General features: G+C 38.8%; 1 protein-coding gene across 1 annotated transcript in view; it reads left to right on the top strand.

The window, feature by feature from the left end:
- The window catches only part of OPRK1 (opioid receptor kappa 1), a 32216-nt gene extending 7750 nt beyond the window's left edge, over positions 1–24466 (top strand). Inside the window, exons 2-5 of the mRNA XM_050328415.1 lie at positions 2110–2479; positions 2966–3292; positions 17316–17668; positions 22143–24466. Coding sequence (XP_050184372.1) covers positions 3033–3292; positions 17316–17668; positions 22143–22675 — 1146 coding nt within the window. The 5' untranslated portion in view covers positions 2110–2479; positions 2966–3032 and the 3' untranslated portion in view covers positions 22676–24466. The remainder of the gene's footprint in view (positions 1–2109; positions 2480–2965; positions 3293–17315; positions 17669–22142) is intronic.
- The last annotated feature ends 372 nt before the right edge of the window (positions 24467–24838 follow it).

Here is a 24838-nt window from a genome sequence, read left to right on the forward strand (position 1 = left end):
AGATGTTAACAAGAAGTTGAAAATTGTCAAGTAAAGTTATGCCTGAGAAGATATAGCAGTAGTAGTTCTCTTTACTTTCCACAACTCCATGGAGTTGTGACCTGCCCCAGAAAGGGTGTAGAGGGGTAAATCAGATTAATAAATCCCTTGGGGTGAATTAGAGTGAAACAACACTGAATAATTGGTGTTTGAAAACACATATATGTAGATTTTATTTTAGAACAATTTTGTTTCAAAGGTGAACAGGTATGTTGCCATTTTGGGTATTATCATCTGCATCTATCATCTATAGCAACATGGCATAAACACAACCTTTGGGGAAAATGCGTAAGGGAGAGAAAGGAAAAGACACGATAAGGGTAAGAGAGAGTAAGGGAAAAATGTATACAGTCACCACACACAGAGTCCAGTGATGGAACTTGGTAGTTGCAGCTTCCATGTCTGTTAGTTGAAGTGGTAATCTTGATCTGCTGGGGATGGAGGAGGGAAGCCCACACACTCAAAGAAGTTATGAGTTATTATATCCATGGATAGTGTCATGGGCCATGCCATGGGCCTCCAATGTCTCCTGGGCCTGCCCAGAGTTCCTGTGAGGGGCATGGTAAAAGGTTTTTTTCTGCATTTCAGGATTGGCAGAGTATGGGCTTTGATGGGCCATGCCATGAACCTCCAACATCTTGGACAGTCCAGCACAGAGTCCATGTGAAGGGCATGATAAACATGGCTCTTCCCCCCTTTTCAGCACTTGACACCTTCAGTACCGCTGGTGGTGGGGATGGGTCCAGCTGCCTCTCCCCAGCCTGCAATAGTCCCCTGGTAAACCTAGAATGTGTAAATCATTAACTGTTTCAGTCTTTGACACATGGGCAGGAACCAATGGATTGCAGAGGATAAAATCAGGATTGGAGTACATTTTTTGTTAGGATCTCAATTCATGTTCAAAAAAATTATTACTTTTTCATGTCTGTGTCTCTGGCTCAGGGATGTTTTTGTCACATGCTTGTTATTTTGTATTTTTATCCATCTTCATTAAGTGCGAAGCTTTTAAACAGCTCTATACAGATAATAGTGAGCAGTTGCTGATGCTCTGGAGAAAATAATGACTACAGTCAAAAGCATCATCACATTTGAACAAGCCTCTTCCTCTAACAGAGGGGATTCTGTACCTTTTAAACGTTCTACATGACTTTCGACTCCGAGCAGGCGTAATTTCTCATCTTGATTATAGGTTTAGAAAAAAATTGTTTTAGAATAGAAATAGACACTCAACAAAGGAGCATGAAGTGAAGTTTCACCACTGGGAAAGGATAAAGGAAACCCAAAGCCCCTTTCCTAACTGTCTGGGCTTCACCAAATACCCATAGAAACACATCAGTCTTCTATTCTCTTCAGAGACTGTTTTTTCTGCTACACGCTTTGAGATGCAGCCAGTCTGTTTGCTCTCAGCCTCTACCAAAGGAGTAAGAACAACTCTGGGTCTTGCCTTTCTTCCCCCAGTTTGCCATTTAGAGAGACTCCTGGTGGGGATTTCAAGGTCTGTGTGCAAATTAGGGGATATCTGGAACACATATTGGTGCCGTACCAACCACTGCTTGAGGGAGCATATTAGAGATAAGCTCTGAGGGATGTGATTTCTGCACAAACCTTCTCTCCGTTTCTGGCTGCAGCTGGAGCCTAAGGAGAATGGTGCTCTGGCAGTGCTACAGGGAATTCTTGGCTTCTCACATGGTGTAGGTTAGCTTAAATAAACTAAGGACATGGTGCCCCCTTTTGCTGTGGTAGCCAGCTTCTGACTTTCTTTCAAGTTGCAGGTGCAAAGGAATAGGGGCACAGAGACCCTGTGAAAAATATTTTGGATGCAGAATTGTGGAGCTGGGCATGAAAGAGCAGATGGATCAGTCAAGGCATTTAAATTGAATATTCCTGTTTTAGTCAGCATCTGCTAATCTGAAATCCTGTGGGGTTCAATAAGACAGAAAGGATCATTGCTTGAGGCCTGGGAAAACAGGGGGAATGAGGAAAGGCACTTTGGAGAAGTGTATTAAAAATAAGCATTTATTCATTGCAGAAAGTATTTCTTGCTTTTATTTTAATTTATCTGCCTCTCAGTGTTTAGAAAGAAGTCATGTGAGCTTCTGAGCTGCAGGGACAGAGACAGAGGAGAACGTGTGCATCAGTGCAGAGTGCTACTGGAGCCCCGGCAGAGCGGGAGGGAGGCAGAGGGAGCCTGAGAGAGAAAAGGCGAAGTGGTGGGAGCCGGAACAGCAGCAATTGCTGCTGCTACACGTTTCAGCTCATGCCCGACAACCGGCTCTGCTGCCAGCACGCCTCTCCGAGGGCACAGGTGCCTCAGGTTCAAAAGTCCTAGAAGGGCGGTAGTACTTTCAGGAGCCAAGCACAGCTGCTTTATTCTTTTCTTATCTTTTCCTGCAAAGAACATCTGTTTGAGGACTCCGCTCCTTTTTCTGGACTGAAAGAGGTATTTTTTTGTCATTGTGTCTCTTCTTTAAAAGCAGGTATGGGATCAGGAAAAAATAACTGAGGGGCAGGATGTTAAAGCAGGTGTGCAGAGAGATGGTGGGTTTTTGTCTACTTCCCCTTTATAGCAGAGCTTAGGCATTCAGGAGCCCTTGCTAGGATACACTTTGACATAAATATGGAGGATGGGAAAGACAGAGTTAAAGTGTGGGGGTGGATCTGAACTGTTCCCATCTGGTTTGCTTCTCTGTGCAATCTCTGAAAGTGGAGGAAAACTTTCCTTGTGAGCTTGGAGGAGCAGCATTACATAGCAAATGTAAAACTTGCAATTATTTAATATGAATGTGATTTGCTTAAATCTCTGCTCAGCAAATTACAGTTCCCATCACAGCAGAGCTCCCCTTAACATGTACAAGTGTCAGAGGTGTTAATGTTTGGTGGCTGTGATAGCATTTCTCTTTCTTTCTTTCTCTTCCCTCTTTTCCAGCACAGTTGCCTCCTGCTGTCTGCACTTTCCTCCTGATCTCCCTCTAGCCTGTGGGGACTGTACCCCTATGGATGCCCCTGTACAGATTTTCCGTGAAGAGCTGGACTCCACCTGCTCCCCAGGGCCCTGTCGACCCCCCAGCACCAGCAGCAGCTGGCTCCTCGGCTGGGCAGACTACGACAGCAATGCTACTGGGTCCCTTGGGGATGGCCAGCACAACCACACCAGCATCTCCCCCGCCATTCCCATCATCATCACTGCTGTCTACTCAGTGGTCTTCGTTGTCGGCTTGGTGGGAAACTCCCTGGTCATGTTTGTCATCATAAGGTAAGGGGGCTTTGTGTACTGGTTAGAAGAAGTGTAGAAGACTGTCCCTAAATTTGGCAGGGTGGAGGAGGGGTGGTTTGTGGGAGTTCTCTGGCTGAACATCCATGAAGAGCTGGAAAAAAGCAACGGGAATGACCCAAACTTTTTCAGTCGAAGTGGTTTGCCTGAACATGCAGTTATAGACAGAAGAGATAAGCTGGTTAAAAGTGATAAGTCGTGCAGCCTGAGGGAAGGCGCTTTGTGCCCCGGAGCCGTGTTCATCGGCTGCCCTCTAGGGACCACAGGCTGCTGGCGTCCGAGGGAGAAAAACTTGAGTGGAAGAAAGAAACTTCTACAAGGCAGCTTTTTTCCACTGTGAGGAGACCCCAAGGGACAGCTTATGTGTCCAGTCGTGTGGACACTGATATATTCCTCCCTTGGCACCCAGTGGTTTGTTTAACAGGGTGGGGAAAAAAGGGAGATTGAAAAGATAGGAGGAAAAGCAAGGAATGTTTTTTCTTTGTTTAGCAGTGTCTAACTCCAGTTGTTGATGTTGGATTGAAGAAAGCAGAGAAGGTGCTAAAATACCTTTCCCATTGTTTTTCAGGAAAGAGGAGAAAACTCTGTGTCTGTGTTAGTGAATTTTTCACATTAAACCACTTAGTGAAATGCACCAACACTTACACTTGTGTATTGGTGTATATTTTAGCTTTCACTAAGCTTTCTCCCTCTTTTTGTCCCTTTCATTTGCAATTTATAGGCTTGTTTGGATAGTGCAGATCAGCAGGGCAATAATGAGCAACCGAGGGAACTGAAATCATGCAAATTTTTATGACTTTTTACAGTCCGTTTGAATCCTGCTAAAAATTCTGAAAAAATCTCCCACAACTTTGGAGTATTCATTGCTCAGATGAAATCAGCTTGTACACAGAAAAAATGGGTGTATTGGAAATTTTACAAAAGATGAGTTATAACCAGTTATAGCTCCTGAATAATGAAAATAAAATTTCCTTTAATTGTGCAATAAAGAAAGATACCTGTGGTCAGTTTGAAAGAACTGGTTGACCCCAGCTTTGTGATGCTGTAATTTATATAAGCCTACATGCCTTTTTGCCCTTCCTTCGGAGTAGAGATTTAATTTCTTTCTGTATTTCTGCAAGAAGAGAGGCTCCATACTTGACAGTCACACAGCTGCAAAGGCAGAGATTTTCTAAGCCATCAACTGCTAACAATGATAGTTGATTAACTGGCCTGGGCAGTGGAAATAAATCCAAACTTTGCCCTTAAAGTTAGCATGTATAGATTATACTGGTGCATATGTATTTGCTTTTTTCTCTTCTTTTGTTACTCTCCTAAGACTATTTTTGTGAGGTTCTAGATAGCTGTGGCTTGCTTTCCTACTATTTCCTATATTAGCCTGTCCTTCAATTTCCTCTTGGTCCATCTCTTGATTGCATAATAAAAAAAAATAAACAAGAATGACAAAACACCTGTTGGTTTTTTTCTTCTTCTTCTTTTTTTTTTTTTCCCCTCAGTATCTTTCTTTCCTAGGTTTTCTCTGTGGCCAATGTTTTAACTACTTCTAGAAAATTAGCTAAAATGCAGGTTACAAGCTTACAGTTTTCAAACATTCCTTATGATTTTGAAATATTTCAAATATTCATGCAAGAGGTATATCTTTGTCCTTACCTCTCACCTTCCTCCCTTTTCCCCTCACATCCATTCTCTGCATGATTTTCTCTTAGGATGGATTTTAATGACCCATAACAATGTATCCAGCAGTGATGTCCTTTTGTGAGGAAAATCAAGGTCTGTGGGAAGCTTTTGAGAGAAGATGGTAAGGGTTAGGCAAATCGTATCCCTCAGACATCCTGCATTACCTCTCCTCCAGGTGCCACAACTCTAACGGGGAATGGGGACAGATTGTGGCTCTTCTTTACCCTCCAGCTGAGTACAGGGTCTGTGTGAGGCCCCTTGTTGCAATTTCTCAACTCTCAGTTCCAGAGCTGCTCTCCTACTCCTAAACCCTGGACCGAGCAGCCATGGCAGGCACTGCTGTTCCTCCCTTTGCTCTTTTAAACATAATCTGATATTATTAGAATAGCTCAGTTGTAACTACTACAATGATCAGCTAGCCTAACTGCCTGACCCCTTCAGGCCTGACACTGAGTCACCTTTTGAGTGATTAAAAAAAGACCTCTTACGTTCTGAGGCTTTCAGTAAAATTGTTGCAGTGTCAATGCTGTGGTAGATTTAGGAGATTCCAGAGTCTTGAGATGCCCCAGGAACAGACTCAAATTCAGCCATAGCCTGTGGTATAGGCAGGCCTTTGCCAATTTCTTGCTTTACTATGGCTACAGGACTGGTCTTACTACTTCTGCACAAGTGCTACTAGAGAAGCTCATGGAGACCAGTAAGTCAGCATCTCAGCAGCTTGTGCATAGAATACTGGGTGTCCAAAATCTTTTATAGGTGTCATGGGGTGTGTTTCTGGTGAGGGGAAAAACCATCTCAGAGTTTTCTCAGAGGGAAAAATAACGAGAATGACATTTCAATCACATGGACAAACTCCTGAACTCTGAAAAGTAGCAGAGTTTGATGCAGCTCCTGTGAGGAGAGATTTGTATTGGAAGTCTGAGTGGGAATGTTATTTTAGTGTGGTTACAGCATGGCCTGTTAAACTATTTATCAGGAGACCTGGATTCTTCTCTTGGTTTTGCTACCAAGCTTCAACACTTTTTCCTGTTTTGCAAGGTCACTTCATGGCCCTGTGAATTGGTTTCCTCACAAGTACAGTGGAGATCTGGTAATCACTTAATCACTGTCTTTAAACATCCACCAACAGTTAGATTTAAAAGCCAAATTCCAATCATTAAAAACACTAATGAAGCAAGACTAGGACTATTGTAAACACCCTGAACTCCTTAGACACACGTAGAGTGGTTATTTTTACTCTGCAGAAAAGGCTCTGTCTCAAGTATGCAGGAGACTGGCAGTCTGTTCATGCCCATGGCTGTTGGCTCTCCCTGTGGTGTGGGTGGGTGGTTTTCAGGAACTCTCCCTGTGTTGGACTGGCTGTTTGGCATGTGTATCATCCCCAGGGGTCTGCTGTCAGCCAGCAGCCAGCTGCGTGGATGGACAGCGCCTGGTTCGTGCCGAGCCATGGCACATGGGATGTAACTGTTCTCCTGTTGCTGTTGCTTTTCCTAGAGGGAGAGTATCAAGAGGGAATCACGTTGCCTCTTGCACTGGTGGGAAATGCAGATACTGTGTGGGAAGAATAGTCCTCTACTATGGAGGAGAAAAGGAACCACGGAATGGGTTTCCAGTTACCAAGTGAAGTTATCTGACCTCACCTAAGTCATATAGCTATGTGGCTCTTGGCATGACTAGGGGTCTATCTCAACCACAAACATTTTCTTTTGAGATTAGCTTTGCCTCTGAGGTCTTCAAAGATATTTCTGGTGGTGAAATAGTTGGCTGAAGATGACAAATAAAACTACTTGTCCTCGGAAGCATAAGGTCTTTTTCCTGCATTTCTCCTCCCTCATGACTTTATTTTTCTAAAATTCAGTGCTAGCTTTAAACAAAATGGTAGTTTCTTCTGACAGCTGGAGGGGAAGAAACATCTTCTGACTAAAGTTAAAACTTTGTGGATTTGCCTTTATCAGAACCATAAACATACTCTGGTAAAAACTCTGAGATGTGCTGTCTTTTACCCACTTGAGATGCACTTTTTCTATGTACGTGTCTTACCTCCACTGTTCTTGAAGTTATCTACTGAGACCCGCTGATATCAACAGGATCCTAAATAGCCAACCCTGTATTTCTTCTAAATCTATATTTCAAGCTTTCAGTGAACTAAATAATTTTATAAATTCAAAAAAAGTTTTAAGACGAGGTTTTTTCCCAGATATGTAGATTGATTCCTAAGGGAAAAGGGAAGGGTTGTAATCCTCTGCTTAGTCTAATGTTGAAGAAAAAATTTAACCACTTATACATTTTTGTTCTCATGTTCATTGAACTGAATGGCATCTTACACAATAGGAAGAGTGTATTAAGAAATGTCACATTAGATTGACTCCTTTTCAAATAGTTTTTAAAATTTCTCCACCATTCTCCACCAATCATTCTAAACAAGAATCACAAGATTTTTTTTAAAAGTACAGAAAGATACATTGATTTAAATTAATAATAGATTTTGATAACACCAAAAGATTACTATTAATTTTCTTTAAATTATTATTCTAATTTTATTAAGTTATATTTGGAAAGAATATTGTTCTGAAATGAAAAATGAAGCTTCAGAAGAGTCAATATAACTGAATTACTTGTTCCCCATTGCTGACAGTTTGGATGATTTCCTTCTTTTATGAAATCACGGGTTTGGCTGCTAAAGGCAAAGGCTGAGCTGTACTATACTTCATGAAGTTTATGAATTTTAACCTGTTTTTTCCCCAATCAAACATCTGACACCTTACTAGTAGAGAGACATCAAATGGGATTGATAGCAGTTCATGACAGGACTTCAAAGAGCATCTAGCCTTGCCTCACCGAATGGAGATAATTTTGATAAGTTCTGCAGTGTTTGTCCAAACTTGACGTAATTTCCATCACAACTCTGAAGACTGATCATTACCCAAAGCTTTTACAGATGGCACAAAGACCGAGGCAACAGGAAACGTGGAAGAGGACAATTTTATAAAAGAATATTGATAGTCTGACAAGTGCAGACCACTTAAACAAAATGTAAATTTTTCTAATACTTTTAAAACCCTGATAGGCAGTGACTAAGTGAGACCTGGAATTTATAAGCGAACAAGAAACTCATCTCATGCTGATGCTGTGATAAGAATAGCTGATACTGAAAATAAGCAGGGAGAGCAGAGGAAAGGCTTTAAAGGAATATTTACTACAGACAGTATTAAAGAGAGGCTATAGCTTATAGTGAGTAATCTGTTTGGCTTCTGAAAAGTAATTTGGTATCCATCCAGACATTTCCGCTGGGCTAACAGCCAGGTAATCATTTATTTCAGAGAAAGGCATAACTGGAATCAGTGTCTGGAAGCAAGATGAATTACAGAGAGTCTTTTTGAACTGGCAGGGAGTGAAAACTCACAAGAACTTTCTGGTTTGGCTGCTGGCAAGGCAGAAAGCTGGGGACAGCTTGCCTGTTTTCAGACAGCAGAGTGGTGGGAAGCTTATGATCTTGGATGGAGCATGGGGAGGGTGCATAGTGGGGAGATGCCTTTGGGGAGGGTAGACTGGCTAAGCCCTTCTGGTGAAGAGGACAAAATGAGAGAAGAATGAGCACTCTTCATTTAGTTTTTTTCTGAGAGAGGATTTTAAATTTGCTGAAAGGGTGTTATGGCAGGAAATTCTTAACTGTGCGATTTGGATTGCCTGGGGTCCATTAAGAAGAAGGGAGCATAATCTTCCTGTCCTGCCTACTCTCACTGTCTATTCAAACCATGATTGGTTTGTCCCTACAGTTAAATTCTCTGAAACAGATGGATTCCTAAGAAGAGTTTTGATTGTAGTTACATATTTCTTTCTAAAGAAAAAGCATCCAGAAAAACTTAGATAAACTCTACTTCCAGGAAGTTTACTTCATCTCTCCGTTTTGATCCTCCCATCTGCAAATATCAGATAATTCTTGCAAAGTGTGGAATCTATGCTTTTCTCCTCAAAGAAGACTTTGTGCTATATTTATTGTTATTTTCTTTTGTGAAGTCAGAGAGACATGAGGAAACGGATGTAGGAATGTCATTTTGTCTACAGGCAAGCATGAGTGCACAAACCGGATTAGTTGTAGGGAAGGCATCTGTATAGACAGAACAAAGATACTGGAAGAGAAATGTCTGACTGTGTTGGCATTCTACAAAATGTAAAAAGGATCTAAATAAAGAATATTTAAAATTGCACAGCATTTCCGTGGTTCTTTTGGGAAGTTGGTATGCTAGCCTGTGTATTACCTTTGAAATATTTATTTCTCCTGAAGCCAGAGGGTCCAGCTCTCATTATATTCATCTTCTAATCCCCATGGAAGTGAAAATTAATTCTAGGCAGTTTCCTATTTTCAGTTTTGAGACATTATTTGCAGTGAAATCTCTGTGGTCTCCTCAGAGAGTATGAGAACACAATTTTCTTCAGTGTATGAATTTCTGCAAGTACATGGTAAGAAAGTGAGCAGAACCTTTTTTGTTTTCTCCATTTCTTATGTCAATCCACATGTGTAATACACAGTTGCTCATCTCTGCTCCAAAAGTCTGTACCATTCAGCAGTGCATTGCATGAATATCTCATTTTCCCAAATGTAGCTGTGTTGCACATGGAAAACAGAGGGTTTTATAATTCCTGACTGACGACACAGCTAAATCCACTTTCCACTGCATTGATGGTAGTCTAGCCATTGTGGTTACTGTAGGGCAACTGATGAAAGCCTCCTTGAGTAATAACAGATGGGAAGTTACTCAATAGGAGTAATTCAGATAATCTATACAATGTTCCTTTAGTATTCTCACTCAGAATTTACCTTGCTGCTGGATGACAGACTGCATCAGGACTTCCTGTTAGACATGCCTTTCAGAATGACTGGTTTGTGAAAGTGTGTGAAAGAAGAACAAGATTTCCACCATGAAAGCTACCAGCTGTGTTGTTCAGCTGACTCTGTCCTAAGGTTTTCTGAATTTCACTTGAATAATCTCTTTTGGGAATGTGTGTGTTCAGTTGGTCTGTGCTGTGTGCTTCCCTGGAGCAGGTGAGGAAAACAGATAAATGGGTAGAGTCCAGAGAAAGTCTCCCAGCTGCCTCCTAAGAGGTACTGATGACTTTACCTTCAGTTGGCTCACTACTAATAAGTGCACTTGTTTTACCACATGATTCTATACTTGTTATAAGGCAAAGTCCCTTGTCTCCCATTCAACTTTATTATAGGAGTGTTGAACAGAGATTTGTGTCTCCACATATCCAAGTGCATAGTTGTCCTGTAAAACATTCCCAGCAGTTTCAGTTGTTATTCATACCTGTGGCAAAATGGAGACCAGGTGCCTGGTTTTGGGAACAAGAGTGATACCCATACCCCAAGACCCCAGAGTGAGAGGTTTCTGAGTTTTTTCCTCATTTCTGTCCTGCAGAAACATCTAGGGTGCAGAAACATTCTTAAGGTTTAGCTGCTTCCAACCAACTTCTGCATATATATATCTACCTATGGAGATCAGAGTCTCTTCAAAAAATAACAAGGAAAGTAAGACCCTAAGAAATCTTTTCCTGGAGCTACTATCCATGTTACCTTGAGCATGAGATTTATCTTCTTTGCCAGGCAATCTCTGTCCTACTCACTTTCCTCTCCCATGGGAAGCACTTTGCCGACAGAGATCATGTCCTTCATTTAAAAAAAAAAGTAAAAAAAATTCTTGCAAGAGATAAGAAAAATGGGAAAGGTGGGTGCTATCAGAGACATTGATTCAATACTCACTAGACCAATATACCTGGGGCAAAAAGAAGGATTATGATTCTCTGCATAACATGCTGGGAACTCCCTGTAGCATGATTGATCAATGAAAAGCATCTGTAGCAGCATAAAGTTTTTCAAGAGAAAGAGTCAGTTGCTTGAAAAGGTTAATATTCATCTCAACTTACCAAAAGAGATAAAAAACATCAGTCAAATAGTCTAAGCTAATTGTCTAGGCTCTTTAATAATAATATTAGACATAATGGTTTTAGATAAAATACTAATTTTGAGAAATTCTGCATGCCCATTAATTATTTTAAGCCACAGTATAAATCACAGCACCTTGACCTCTGAGCTCTCCTGCCAAGATCATGGAAGTGAAAATTTCACAGTTTCTAACATTTTCATATTTCTTCAAAAATAGGCTCAAGCTCACATAAAATATTAAAAGCTTTTATCATAGAAGGAGGAAAAATAGTTAATTTTTTTTAAGTAATGTAACTTTTTCTTCACTTTGACCCAGATATATGTAGACTTAAACTTCTCTAATTCAGAAGCTTGTTCTTCAGCTCAAGAAAAAAGATTCCCCATCTAATCTAAATTTACAAGATCTTGTTCATCCTCAGTTTATGGCTAGTTTAGAGGAATAATAGTAGTGGTATATTGTAAGGATTTTATGATACCTTTCGACATTCAGGTAGATTATGCTCCCTGAGGGGAGAAGAAAAGACAAGACCATGCCATTTTTTTCTTTAAGCTACTTAAAAATAAGTATTTTCAGATGCCTATTAATAAAGAGAATTCCACTTTAGGATACAATTTTGTAGAGGATGATTTTTTTCAGCTCCTAACAACTTTGACGTTAAAGACAGGAAACTTTAAATATGCGCAGTAACAATGTTTGCCTTTATTTAAAGTGTTTTCCAAGGTCCTATGTACTGATAAATTCTGACTGTTATTCAACATATATAACTCAATATGAACATGGAAACTGCAAGATATAAATTTTTATATTCTTTAAACGACCTCAATCTTCATTTCATACTGGCATAGGACTTTTATATTGAATTACGAAGATCTGAGAGGTAGCTGAGCCATCCTTTCAACACATATGGGTTTGGAGTAGATCCTCCTGAGTTGGTTTTTTTTTTCCTGTCCTGGTGCAGTATTATACTGAGTGTACTCTGATTATATCACTGAGATTTAGACCTTTTCTGACTAGGCTTTTCAGCTGCTCGATCTCCATATAATTCATTCAGAGCAACCTAGTAGAACAGAGCCTGCATCCTGCTGATAGATGTTTTGGCAATTTGTTTTTAGATGTGCTTTAGCTTTCATTTTCCTTCACTGACCCAGGTATCTGCCAAAAATACGTGTTTGCTGTACCTCATTGTATTATACGCTTTCTTATCCTCACTCTGTTACTGGAGAATGTTGTAATATATTTGTTAGCTTTGCTCACTTCCCCATCTCTCTTTTCATACTGCAGGGAACATTTCATCCTATGACAGTTACAGTGAAATGGGTTGACCAGAACCTCCTTCTCAGCTTTTATTAGCTTTTCTAATGTCACAGTGTACTTTAGAATCCCATTCCCCTCCTCTGCTTGAGATAATAACTTTAAGGGGCTTTACCAGCAGATTTTTTTTCTGAAAGCATACCAACTCCTCAATAGCATGCTTCTCTCTTCCGTTACCACAATGTCATTGATACCTTACGTTGGAGGTGTGAATTCTTATTTACTGTCCTAAAAATCATATGCAAATCAAATTCTACTCCAGAAGGAAAAGAACAGTAATGATGAGGCAACTGAGAAATAGGGAACATTTTCTAGGGGTCAGTCTAAAGGTAGTCTTAAAGAAATTTCCATTTTTGGAAAGTGAATTTAACTTAAATTATAGCAGATTTGAGAATCTTATTTTTGAGAATTTTACTTTTGACATTTAAGTAATTATAATTTTAAACTTGCTTCTTAAAAGCTTCCATCTTACATCCACCAAAAACCCCACCCAAATGAAGTGTTATGTTTGATCTTGACTATTTTTCTGCAGTTTTGATATAACTTCCAGTTGTTTAAAGTCTACAGAGGCCGATGCCTGTTTGTAGCTTAACAAACAGTCTTGAGATTCACCAGCTTAAGCGATCAGAGGTTTTGCTGCCTCTTAAAATTAGATTCCAGTGGCTGACTTAAAAGAGGGACTTTCCCTTCCTATGTAGTACTAAAAAAGTTATCATTCTGTTATGAAATCTCATTATTTATCAAACCACTTCCTAGACAAGGGATTTCATATGAACAGTTTATACAGCAATACAAATATTATAATAGTCTGTGAAACTTACATCTCAAAGACACTAAGAAAATGTCATTAATTGCCATCTATGCTGTAGTTATGTTCATGTTTCCCCTATCTGTCCTGCTAAACTAATTAAAGCAGATAGCAGTATTTTTAACTTAAATGAAAGCAGGTATTGATAAATAATTTTAATTTGGCAAAGGCAGACAAGATTTCCTTACACAATCACTGTTTTGATCTTGTTCAAGTTCCGATTTGGGTCAATGGAGGGTATGGTGGGAAAACCCCAAATCACCTGAAATACTTCCTTCTATATTTTGGTGCAATAGAATGAGTTGTAGAAAAGCAGTTAAATCCCTCACCTCGAGGACTCTGTCAGGGTCCGCTTCAAAGTGTCTTGCAGCAACAGCAGTCACTCCTTTTCTTTAACTGGACTTTTGATTAAGCCTGCAAGCACGTATCTTGAGAGGCATGAAAGCATTTAATGATTTTTTAGGTGTTTAATTAAAAACACTGAAGGCCATTTGGATGATTGAGTCCGGATTCCCAAAGACATTTCTGAATTTTATGAACTTCTAAATGAATCTATGATTTAATCTATACTAGCTTACAGCTTTAAAGGCCAATATCTCATGTATACAGAGGCCAATGTTTTCAGGTGAAAGCAGTCAAGCTCTTTACACTACCATTGTGAGATTAATGAGTTTTGAGGTTGCATCAGTAAAACGTGCTTGTACTTAGAATTGCTGAGGTTAATCAGTGCAGCCTTCATCCCTGAGTTAGGTATGCATGGTCCTTCTGCAGTGCCTGGGAGAACTAATTGCCTAAACGTAATATTTGTTGGAACAGTATTTATTGGTCTTCTGCCTTCTTGTTCAAAGTCTGTCAGAGAAGGGGTCAGGTGCCTATTCTGGTGCAGAATGAGAGGGGCAAGGAGGCATCTGGGGGATGTGAACTGGGGTGGATTAGGGCAAGGCCATCTAGTCATGAAACTGCCAGGCTGGTGAGCTGTGGGAAAGGACTAGATGCACACTCGGTAAGGTTATCAAAGCAAGGATTTTTATGTGCATATGCATCCCTGAAATGAGTCAAATCTTTCACTAAGCTGTATGGGAGAAATGGCACTCTGGGGTTTTTTTATTTTCCCCATTAAATTTTCATTCCCATATACAGCTTTGATTTGGTTACATTGAAAGTTTTCTGAATGCTGATGCTGGGATGGCTCTCTATTTCTTTCTACCTGTGAATGATAAGACATCCTTCCTGTTGTATCAATAGTAGTGGGTAAAATAGTCTTTCTTGTGCATCTGTTTCATGGTCCAAAAAAATCAAATTTGCTCAATTTACACGTAAAACATAAGCTTCAGAAATGAAGCTGAAGCTGAAGATGTCTAAAAAACTAGTCCTATGTTGCAGCAGTTCTTTCCTATTCCACTGGAAGGCTAGGAAGAAGGAAAAGGGACACTGGGAAAACATTTTATGCATGGTTGTAGTATCACATACTAGAAAGAGTTAAGGTTGCAAGGAATGGGAAATGCCAGATATAAAGACTTTCAGATATTTGACTTTTTCAAGGCTAATAAAATCTTCTTTGTGGAGCCCCTGGTGGTCTAGTGGTAAAGGCGCGGCGCTATCACCGCGGAGACCCGGGTTCGATTCCTGGTCAGGGCCACTCCCGGGCAGGTGGGGCTCGTTAGCCCTTAAAGGCAACCCACCTACGTCCTAAGGACCTCGCTGCCACCGTCCAAGCTCGCTTGGCCCCGGCAGATGAACCTTAGGATTAAAGGGTGGGCTCAGTTCCGCGCACACTGTGTCTCACCTAAAAAATCCAATGCGCAGGCTGGAAGGTGTAAAGACCTTCCCCGGATCTTCGCTCGCGAAGACTGGCCATTATTATTATTAAAATCTTCTTAGATATTTTCCCTGGTTTTCTGGGAAGAGGAAAAAAAATTCCTTGGGGAAGTTTTAAAGATTTACAGAATTAATGATTCAGAAGAATGATTATTTGTGTCATTTCTGCTTATTAAAGGTCATTGCATTTTATTTAAATATCCCTGTGTTGAGTCTAGTAACTTGTATTTGACTGAAGCAGACCCTTTGCAAAGCAACACACCTTGATTTGAAGGCAACAAAAGATGGAAAAATTATTCCTTTCTTGTGTTATTTTTTTCCAATAATAATCAACTTAGCTGTTAGGAAAAATCCAGTCATTGTTTCTAAGCTGAGTTTGTCTGTTTTAGAGTTTTTTCTATTTGTCTTTGCTGTGCTTTTCCTTGAAAACTCTTCAGTACCTGCTATCTTCTCCCTGTGAGCTCTTCAGACGCTGTAATCAGATCACCTCTTGGTGTTCTTTTTGATAAACTGAATGTGCTGAGCTCTTTAAGTTACTCACAGAAAGAATCTTCTCCACTTTCTCTTCATTTATTTTTTGGTGCTTTTTATGCAACCATTCCAACTTCCCATAGCTTTTTTTTTGGCAATATGAACAAGACAACAGTTCTGAACATCTAACAGTGATGTCCATAGAAACAGAATCATCCTTCTACTACTGCATTCCACACATTTAATGGAAATTAGTCCATTTATCAGCGATTTGCAATATGAGTGTTTACTGAAGTTTTGTTCAGTCTCACATCTGAGATACACTCGGAGATGATATTTTTTTTTTTTTTTTTTTTAACCAGGAAGAAAGTTCCTAGTCTGTTAATATGTCTTACATTTGTTTCTTCTAGCCATATTCTCTCATGCTTGTATTTGAATGGTGCCTAAAGGGCTATAATTCAACCTACAGGACAGACTACCTCCCTTGCTGGAGGGCCTGTTGAGGAGATTGATCTGGTGAGAGGGCAGAAGCCCAGCCCTGACTGATAGGTTGGTATGTAGGTGAGAAGGATTTACTCTGTTTTCCCTTGCAGTTTTCTTTTCTGTGCTTCAAGCCAGCATTTGGTATTATTTTCTCAGTAAGTCCTAATTAGAGTATTTTAGGGAAAAAAATGCTATTTTTTGACATTTCACAGTGGTAATAAAATAACATTTCTGCTGATTTTTAAAGTAATACTTAATTTACATATTGGGCACATTTTGACAGCACTGCTCAACTTTTTTAAATTATTTTTTATTTTATACATTAAAGTTTTAAAGGCAAATAGATACATTGCCCTATGTGTTAAAAGGGATCATATCTTATATTTCCACTGTAAATTATAAATGACATATAGCAAAATATAGCTATATTTATTTCTGTGTGTGTTACATGTGCATGTTCTAGTTTGGGCACACACTCAAAATATGGGACTGAAACAGTTTTAAGGCAGAAAATCTGTCACTGAATCCAATGATAAATTAACAGCAATGAGCAAACACAACTGGTTGGGGGGAAGCATTTCAGAAAGAAGTGTTAGGTGTATTTCTGTTAAGGCTCTCCTTCATCCTTTGTGTCCACCTCAGAGCTGGAAGCAGTCCCACAGGCTGTCCCCCAAAACTGTCATAGAGGCAGAACAAAGCAGGGTGCCACCTCAAAAAATAGATCCTATTCTTCTTTGCAGGCTGAGGTTCTCTACCATCTGGACAAAACAAGTGCTTCATTTTGATGAAATCAAAAGATACAGAAAAAAAATATTACTATGACAATTTTTTTTCCACTGTGGTATCATACTTAAACAATAGTCATCTTTTACATTAGCAGTCATGAAAGAGTGGACTGGGAAAAGCTGATGATAAGAGAGGAGAAAAATTGGCAAGGAAGGAACAGGGAAGGGAAATGGCTAAAACTTGTATCAGCTGGCATTGTAGTGAATTCAAGAAACTATCATACAAGAAACAGTCTGGCTCAGCAGACATCACAATTAACACGGATTCTTTTTGGAGAATGGGATAACTGCTGCTTCCACAAAGCAAACCCAGAAAGCTCGCAATCACTGATAGTTAGCTGTAAGAAAAGGAAACACAGAACATTTTGATCACTTGCAAGTGTAACAATGATATTTTCTTGTAGAAGGATTTGAAAAAATAGAATTGAAACCAGGATTGGGCTAATTAGATTAAATATATTCAAATACCTGTTTTTGCCTGTGGTGAATAGCTCTAACTGCTAATGTGGGTGCTGAGAGACTGAGAAAAATTTGTTCACTATTATTCCAAAGGTCTTGCATTTGTGTGCACTTCCATTATAGATGAGAAAAGACATTAAAAAAAACAAACAAACAAACCAAAAACCTACGGTAAAGCCTGACTGATACATAACTGAATGAGCATAATCATATTTTAAAATGATAAAACCTTACTTTTTTTTTGGCAGGTACACAAAGATGAAGACAGCAACCAACATCTACATTTTCAACCTGGCTATGGCAGATGCTCTAGTTACCACAACTATGCCTTTCCAAAGCACCGAGTACCTGATGAACTCCTGGCCCTTTGGTGATGTGCTGTGTAAAATAGTAATTTCTATTGACTATTATAACATGTTTACCAGCATATTCACACTGACCATGATGAGTGTTGATCGATACATTGCCGTGTGTCACCCTGTGAAGGCTCTGGACTTCCGTACACCTCTCAAAGCAAAGATAATCAACATCTGTATCTGGCTCTTGTCCTCATCTGTTGGTATATCTGCAATAGTTCTTGGGGGTACCAAAGTCAGAGAAGGTGAGTGTGATCATTCGAAATTCAGTCTTTTAATTTCTCAATTGACATAAAATATTCATAAAAGGTTCAAATACTGATTAAACCTGGCTGATTCCTTCTTCAAAAAGTATATATAATTTCCTGACATTTTGAAATATATTGTGGAACTTTACAGTATGGCATATAAATAATTTAAATAATTTAAGCTCAGATGCCCTGGCCAACCAAAGAACAAAATGAACTTTGGAGCATTGTCTGTACTAGTATGAGACCATCAAGAACTACTAGTAGACAGCAGGGGAAAATAATCAGTTAAGTTGAAAGATGAAATGTGGGCTTAAGGTCCTTTTTTATAGGTGTGAGAGCAGTTCTGATGAATTTCTAAGAGCAGAAACAAGAATTTTTGGGAGCTTATTATCACCAGCCATTTCACAGAATTTGAAGGCATCGTGAAGAAAGGAAAAGTCAGTAGCTGGAGAGAGACAATCAAGCTAAATTATATATGACAATATTTCAAATTTTTGCTTAAGGAAGGATGAGGGTATATGTATGGCGATGTGGAAAAGCTGAGAATAACGATCAGTAGAGGAACTGGAAATTCAGACCATGGTAGGAAAGCAACTACAAGAACATGGAGTCAATGAGATATGTATGCAGACCATGTGTAGACTTTGCTTAAAATTTTTAATCCATGAAGGACTGTGAATTTAGCACCTGTAGCTGATGACTCATTACAAAAACTGCCTTGCTATGGGGTTAATTTGATTTTGAAATCCTCCTTGAGAAGGAAAGGGTAGGAGCATTTTCACACACATACACTTCATATCCACAGGCATGACCGCAGTGCAGTAGTACCTCAGTGTTTGCAAAAGGCTGGAGACTCCTAGTGATGTCCTTGGGTTGGGATCATCCTGTTAATGGATCACTTGATAAAATACAAGGCATGCATATTTATTTGGCTCATCTGAGATGTAAATAATCTTTTGAGAAAGTGTTAATCATTTCCTGAATTAACAACCTTTGCTATTTAGAAAGGTTTCACTCCTCCCAAGCCAAACGGTAAAGTTTGTGTAAGGACACTGTTTTATCTGACAGAGACAATAATGTTACGCTGTTCGACACAGATCAATGCAAAAAAGCATTTCAGTAACAGCTGCTCAAGGGCTGATAGATTTGGCTGAATATATTTAGATTTTGTTCTTGTTGTTGGTCTCCTAGTATGTAAGTGACAAGAGAGTCATCCGGAAACCCTTCTTTCAGTCCTTTGAGGGATCAAATGTCCCGGTCTGCAGTAGTGTAATTCGTCTCCCTAGTAAAGTTTTGACAGGCTCCATAAAACAATGTCTAGCTGAGGAGACGTTAACTTGCAGGCATATTTGGGGAGAACGAGTGTCTTGCTACACGTGAGATCTTGAAGGCCGTGGGACATTGAGTCAGACAGAAGTTTTGTTGGAGCATGCCTAACAAATAGAATATTCCTGTCATTCACTGTCAGCATCACATGTAGATCAAGGGGATGCTCTGAGGCCCTCAATGATTAAATGCCTTTTCCATGCCACGTGGCAAGCAGCCCTTTTTTTTACTTATGAAACAGAGACTGGTAATACAGAGCTCAGCTGGGCTAAATGAGGTTGGAAATATTGACAAATGTTTGTCAGCCACTACTGTTTATCCCTGCTTGTCTGATCTAAGGTCTCTCTTGAGCATTTAGTGTCAATTACCTTGTCTGGTGTGTTCATGAATTGCTCTGATAAATGCTGGAGGGATCTTCCCTTTTTCTGACAGCTGGAGCTCCGGGCTGAATCTTTATGTTATGTTGGCCAAAACAGTTGTTGTTTATATGCTTCAGGGCCTCTTCTAGATTCAGATTTAAGCAACAACTGAACATCAAATGAAAAGTGATTAGTTTTAAAATTCCCTCACCGTACTCAGTCCCTTTTGTTGTCACAATACAGAATTACTCCCAGGTGTGTCCTTTGGATACATTTTTCCTGCAGAATAAATTTTACGTCTGTGTAAATTTTCCTTCTCTGTCCTTAATGGAACCTTTCTTACTGACAAACTGTTTAGCTACAAAAAAAAAAAAAAAAAAGGTATAAAATTAGAGGTATTTTTAGTATTGCCAGTAAAGGTATCAAGTTCTGTTTCAACACGGAGGAATATGGATGCCTGAAAAAGGCACAATCAATGATATATCCAATATATATATTTCCCATGTTGAGATTAAGATTAATCTTAAATGGTAGCTTACTGAACACACTAAAATATATATTTACACTAAAATACCATTTAAAATGTATTTTAGTATTTTTCCTTAAATATATTAATGTATTTGGAATATTGGGCTTTCAGGGTTGAAAAGGTCAGTATGAAATCTTAAGTACTTATTTTGTGACACTGTATGTAGTTTTTCAGCTTTCCAGGTAGTAAAAGTAAAATATAAATTGAATTTCATTCTATTCCAGTGTTCCAGAAAATTATCATGATATTGTGCATTAGGAATGTGTATTCTAGTTGATATATGTAATGTTGTGAATTGTATGGAACCCATCACTGTATAATTTTGATAAATATATGAAATTATGCCAGTAGATCTGTAGAGGCCATTTTCCCTGGGAGTGTGTTTCAGTGACTAGCTGGATGTGGTATCCAGAGCAGTCATCCATGATCACACTTTGCTTTTATCCAGACCTGCACATCTGGATGCAGCTTTACTAGATGGTATAGCTGCATCCTGATATTACTGCTGCAGCTAAGCTGTGATCTACTACAAATAATAGTAATGTAAATAGTAATAGTAATTACTAAAATAATGTAAATAGTAAATAATAATTAATGTGAAAACTTCTTTCAAGATGATTATTGACATTTCTAGATTAAAATTAAGTAAAATCAACTACACTTATGAAAACCTAGATCACAAAGGGTTTAAATAAACTGACTCTGTGCCAAGATCATAAGTCATACTTTTGCTGTCATCTTAGCATCCTGTATCAGGCTTGAAAAATATGTCTTTTCAGTTTTCATCTTTCAGAATCATCCATTAGTTATATTATTTAAAATAAAACTTCAAAATATTTATCTTTTAGCTGTAAACTATTTCTATTTGAATATTTTAGTACTTAATATCGCCCAGCAACAGCTTTCTGATATGTGATCATGGAAATGTCTGTATGACACTACAACGATAATTTCTTGCCCTAGTTGTTTTTCAAAACAAATTCTCTGCAATATTGTTTTGATTTGTGAAATGTTTCTATAGCAGGGAAATGTGGCTTGATGTTTTTTTTTTTCTGACTAGTCCTGCTAGTCAGAGTCCTGTTATCTGCTGGAGACAGATATGAAAAAAGTGATGTGCAGGAGTATATTGAATCATTCTACCCTTAGATTTGATTCAATAAAAGCCAGTACAGAATAATTTATAGAGGAATGACAAATTCAATAGGGAAAAGGATAAAAAATCTAAAGAACAATGCAGTGCTTTAGAGGATAAAATCTAAGTTACAATTCAGAGTGAAAAATCCCTACGTTACCTTTATTTGTCTTCAGTAGAGTTTAACTGCTGATAGTAGTTGTAAATTTACCCCTTCTCTTGCCTTTTCATTTATCTTATTTCTTGGTTTTCCTTGTGTTTTATATGCTGGAAGGCTCCAATGAGATCAGCAAATGAAACCTCCAATATTACATTGCTTAGATGCCTCCTTGGCACAGATGGAATATTTCTGTAACATAACATCGAGCGCCAGCCTGTGACTCTGAATCCTGGCATGGACAATCAGAGTGGGAGTGGGCTGGTCTCAGCGGCCCAGATCCTGCAGTCTCTGCACAGGCTGCATTTTCAATGACATGATCTGCAAAAAGAGTAGCTTCCTTTTCACTTCATGTGTACACATACTTTATTTGTTTCGATGTGGCAGAAAAGAAGCTGTTGCCATGAAATAAGTTCTTCTGAATGCAAATACGTGTGTTCTATTTGCGCTGAAGAAGGCACATGGGAAATGATTATTACAAAATTATCCGATATGGGCAAATTCTTCCTACAGTGAAAGCCTCCTTCAGCTTCCACCATTCATGATATCAAAAATCTGTCGCCACCCACAGAAAAAAACATACGTAGTTTGATAATAATGGTGAGATTTCTGCTCCACTGAACATGGTACTCATTCTGGCTTTAAATCTCAGTGAGATTCAAATGAAAACATCTTTACAAATTTTTGTTTTTGTGATCTGCTTTTTTAGATCCTCCCATGGGAAACAAATTTTATACAATGTTATGAATTTTAAAAAGCCCCAAACTCTCTCAGTAATTTTTAGAGAGAGCTGCATAAAACCACTTTAGATGGTAACTGAAAGCTTTCCTTAGAGTGATTTAATGATAACTCCATTCATTAATATCACATTACGTGATAATAACTTCCTAGCTAATGCTATGACAATTACACTGCTTAGAATATCTAATAATAATGTAATTTTCTCTTGCTTTCTTCATTCCCAGATACTGCTAGCACAGAATGCTCCTTGCAATTTCCAGACAAAGATTACGTGTGGTGGGACATCTTCATGAAAATCTGTGTCTTTGTCTTTGCCTTTGTTATTCCAGTTCTCATTATAATTGTTTGCTATACTCTGATGATTCTGCGCCTTAAAAGCGTACGACTCCTCTCTGGGTCTCGAGAAAAAGATCGGAACCTGCGTCGCATCACCAGGTTGGTTCTTGTGGTTGTGGCAGTTTTCATTATCTGTTGGACTCCTATTCATATTTTCGTACTGGTTGAAGCACTAGGGGACGTGTCCCATAGTACTGCTGCTATATCCAGCTATTACTTCTGTATTGCTTTGGGTTACACCAACAGCAGCCTCAATCCAATCCTTTACGCGTTTTTGGATGAAAACTTCAAGAGATGTTTCAAGGACTTCTGCTTCCCCCTTAAGATGAAGATGGACAGGCAGAGCACCAGCAGAGTTAGAAACACGGTGCAGGACCCAGCTTATATGAGGGAAGCGTGTGGAACAAACAAACCTGTATGACTAGTCGTGGAAATGTCTTCTTACTGTCCTCAAGAGAGAGAGGAGTCCAACGACCTAGGACTGACGCAGATTACCACTGCAGTTTGAATTCAACTCATCCAGACAGACATTTCTGGAATATTTCAGAGATCCTACTAGTTTGAACTAAAGAAAGTTTATTATTGACAAACAAGGAACTCACAAAAATAAGCTCAAGTGAAAAGTGCCTGGCTGATGGACTGAGGGTCAGGTTTTGGCACCAGGTTTGCTGTACCTGAGCCAGTACTAAAACACATTTTTGTGGAGAGAAGGGATAGTTGTACCAGCTGATTCTGGATTAAAAAAGTTCTGGCTCTTCTCTTTACGATGCGTAACTTTACACTGAGCAACATTTAGTCATAAAACTGAGTTATGCTAGAAACTTCTGCCACAACAGTGATTGATTCTAAAGTATGTAGTTTGACAACTTGATTTGTCTGCTCTTTTGCAGTCACGAGTGTTTAGGTTTCTGCTGAACAATACCAGAGCTATAATCAATATTGGTCTCAGCTAATATGTCTCTAACCTTTGTCTGTGCTGTGGAAATCCAATTTAAGCATGATCTACCTACACACCAAAGTGATTTTATTGTGTCTGTGTATGGTAAAGAATTTTGGCATTTAAAAATATTGGGATTTAAGGAGAATTGTTAGCATGTGTTTAATCACCTGTGTGTAATATTTTCTGTGTGTGCTTTTCCAAGGTGATTGTTTCTTTATTGAGTCTGAATAATATAATATGCACTTTCAGAATGTATTTCAAACAAGAGGCCAGAAAACTTCAAATGTTTCACTTCTTACAAAACTGATGAAAAGCTGCGATACGTTTACTACGTGGAAGAAACACTCTCATTCCATTTTCAGTAAAGGGGACAAACGGACATACTTAAAAATAGTGATGTAACTTGTTTTCCTGGGTAATTTGTGAGCAGACTGAAATAAACATAAATTAGAAACTAGTGAAGTAGTACATGAACTAACTGGGTTGATACAAAGGAAATTAAATATGACTAAACGCTTTAATGGCATTTGACTGAAAATTTCCCATTTTATTGATGCTGATACTTTTCTTTGATACAGTTCTGTGAATTCAGTTTTTGTCTCTGTTTTCCTGTGATGATGGAGATGTCAAAGCATGGCTACATAAGTTACTAGCTTGCTGAAGGTAAGATTATGTTAAAATTGAGCCTAACTATCGGTCTGTAGTCCTTTTTCTTCTTGCTATTATATATTATTACTCCTGTTTCTCCTGTTGCTGAAGTTTGGAGGAATGCTGTCATTATCTTCAATGAAAGCAGATCTGGTCACCAGACATCATCCTGTCAACTTTGTTCTTTATACAAAATAACGAACAAGGCGAGTGCCTTCATTGCATGGCAAATTTTCTCAGAAACACAATCTGATTTGGTTCTATTAGACAGAAAATACTTTATGCACACCAGTATAAATCATGAGATTTTTTTTCTTCTATTCGGCAGCTCAGTTCCTGTGGAAGTGCTGTAGAAATTCAACCTTCTGCAGAACAGTCACATATTTTATTGTTAATATAGTCATGTGTGCCAAATATTTTTGGTATCAGATTGATAAATGCAGTGCTCCTACATTCATCTTGCAGTACCAAACCAATGCTGAACAGTTAGTGGTGTTCAGAGACTTCCAGTGGTGCTGCTTCTTGGAGCAGAGCTGTGAGATTCAGACTGTGGAATGTGGTACTTTAGAACTAACCCCTCTAATGTAGTCATCTTTGTTATTGAAATATTCAAGATAACCCTTTCTGGACAAATCTAGCACTTTCTGGTTGTTTCTACATGATGAATGAATAGTTGACCTCAGGCTGCTTGATTTACCTGGGGAAATGAATGATGCTCGCACAACTGATTGAGTGAGTCTAACCTCCTGTTCTGTTCCTCTTTCTTTTTTTTTTTAACACACATAGAAAGGTCTATCTGACATTTAAATGGCCAAAAAAATTTAGAAGTTTTAAGGTAAAAATACCTTGAAAAGCCAGGGTATTTATCAAGTTAAAAGCAAGTAAAATGGGAAAGAACTAGACTCTAATGAATTATTTTCATTCAAAATAACCTGTGTTCTTGTTCACGATTTGCCATTTGCATATGCATATCTATATCTATTATCCTGCACATTA

Source organism: Myiozetetes cayanensis, unplaced genomic scaffold, assembly GCF_022539395.1.
Source record: "Myiozetetes cayanensis isolate MyiCay16 unplaced genomic scaffold, myiCay2020 scf1, whole genome shotgun sequence".
NCBI classification, from domain to species: domain Eukaryota; kingdom Metazoa; phylum Chordata; class Aves; order Passeriformes; family Tyrannidae; genus Myiozetetes; species Myiozetetes cayanensis.